Source organism: Penaeus monodon, chromosome 25, assembly GCF_015228065.2.
Source record: "Penaeus monodon isolate SGIC_2016 chromosome 25, NSTDA_Pmon_1, whole genome shotgun sequence".
In the NCBI taxonomy this organism is placed as follows: domain Eukaryota; kingdom Metazoa; phylum Arthropoda; class Malacostraca; order Decapoda; family Penaeidae; genus Penaeus; species Penaeus monodon.
Window position 1 is genome coordinate 6,664,470 of NC_051410.1, and position 1,562 is coordinate 6,666,031.

At 62.2% G+C, this 1,562-nt stretch overlaps 1 protein-coding gene across 1 annotated transcript in view; it reads left to right on the forward strand.

The window, feature by feature from the left end:
• LOC119589311 overlaps nucleotides 1-1,562 on the forward strand; it is a gene marked incomplete in the record, with an annotated part of 61,041 nt that overhangs the window by 49,801 nt on the left and 9,678 nt on the right. The window contains 1 exon segment of the mRNA XM_037937933.1: nucleotides 70-1,562. Coding sequence (XP_037793861.1) covers nucleotides 70-1,562 — 1,493 coding nt within the window.

Genomic DNA, 1,562 nt, shown 5'->3' on the forward strand with positions numbered 1-1,562 from the left:
GAAGTAAAAAGTAGTCCTGTCAGTTTTATACTTCTGAACCCTTATCTCATATCGCGCTTGACGTTGCAGGTGACCTTCGACACGGAGACGTACTTCACCACGCAGACCTTCACTCGCACGGGCGCCAACGACAAGGTGGAGACGTCGGAGGAGGTGCTGACGCAGGTGGTGATCACGGAGGCGCCGTCCGTGCAGCGCTCGAGCGTGGCCCCGAGCAGCACGGCCCTCATCACCAAGACGTACTTCACGACGCTCACCTACTACAACACGGCGCAGGACGGCCGGGTCAGCAGCGATACGGTCGTCTCCTCGGAGGTGGTGACGGAGACGACCTACGCGACGCCCACGCCCACGCTGGAGGGCGAGGGGGCTGTCACTCTCACCCCGACGCCCGCGCTTCAGCCCGAGGTGTCCTTCGACGCCGATCAGGACGAGCTGGTGGTGTACGCGACCAAGACGCTGTACACGACGCTCACGTACCTGACCACCATCCTGGAGGGCAGCGAAACCATCACGGCGTCCAGGATCGAGGTCTCGTCGAACGTCGTGACGGAGCCGCTGACGTCGGCCCTCAGCTCGGAGGAACTGAATTCCATCAGGAACTCTTACCTGTCGGAGCAGCTGAGGCCCAGCGTGGCTGCTGAGCCAGAGCCCCAGACCGTCATGTACTACCACATCCGCGATAACCTGTATAAACAGCTGCGCACCTTCTTCGCCACCTACACGCACTACACCACGATGAGCGGCGGGGAGGTGCTCTCGCGGCTGGAGACCAAGACGAAGATCCTCACCTCCACCGTGACCACGGCCAGCGTCCCAGCGTCCCTCCTCATCAACCCCACGGCTGCCGTCGAGCCTATCTTCGCGACCGACTTTGCCTCGTCTGCAGGACCGAGCCTGCAGCTGGACCCATCCTATCTGTCTTCACTGAAGAACTCCTTCCTAGCAGGTCGACCCACTGTGGGTGACCCGGGCGAGGAAGAAGGCCTCACAGCCACAGTACTGGTGGAGGAGGGCGATGCCTCGGGCACTTTCGTGGTCAGCGACTCCACCACATCAGCCACTCTGCTGGTCCGTCCCACAGACGAGCCTTCGACCTCGTCCATCAGCGGCCAGACGATCGTGATCGTCGACTCGGCGCACCTGTCGTCCCTGAAGTCGTCCTACCTGGCTTCGCTCTCGGCGCAGCTGGCGTCCACAAAGGTACCAACTGTCGAGCCCACCGTCAGTCCTTCACCGACCGTGGTCCCAGCCACAGGAACCTCCGTGATGCCTGACGAAGGAGACCCATCCACGACGACGCCCGATCCGGAAACCGACCCTACTATTACTACATCCATCCTCAATGAAACCACGGTCGTGCCAGGCACCGATGGCACGCCGACAACGTTGGGTCCAGGCGATACAGTCGTAGTCGTGGACCCTGGCGATGGAGGCGAAACGACCATCCTGCCAGAGGTGCCCCTAACCGTGCGTCCTGACTTGCCCAACCCCGACGAACTCTTCCCAGGAGGAGTCATTCCCGCGGCAGCCAGTGGCGGTTCTTCCTCTGGTGGCGACAG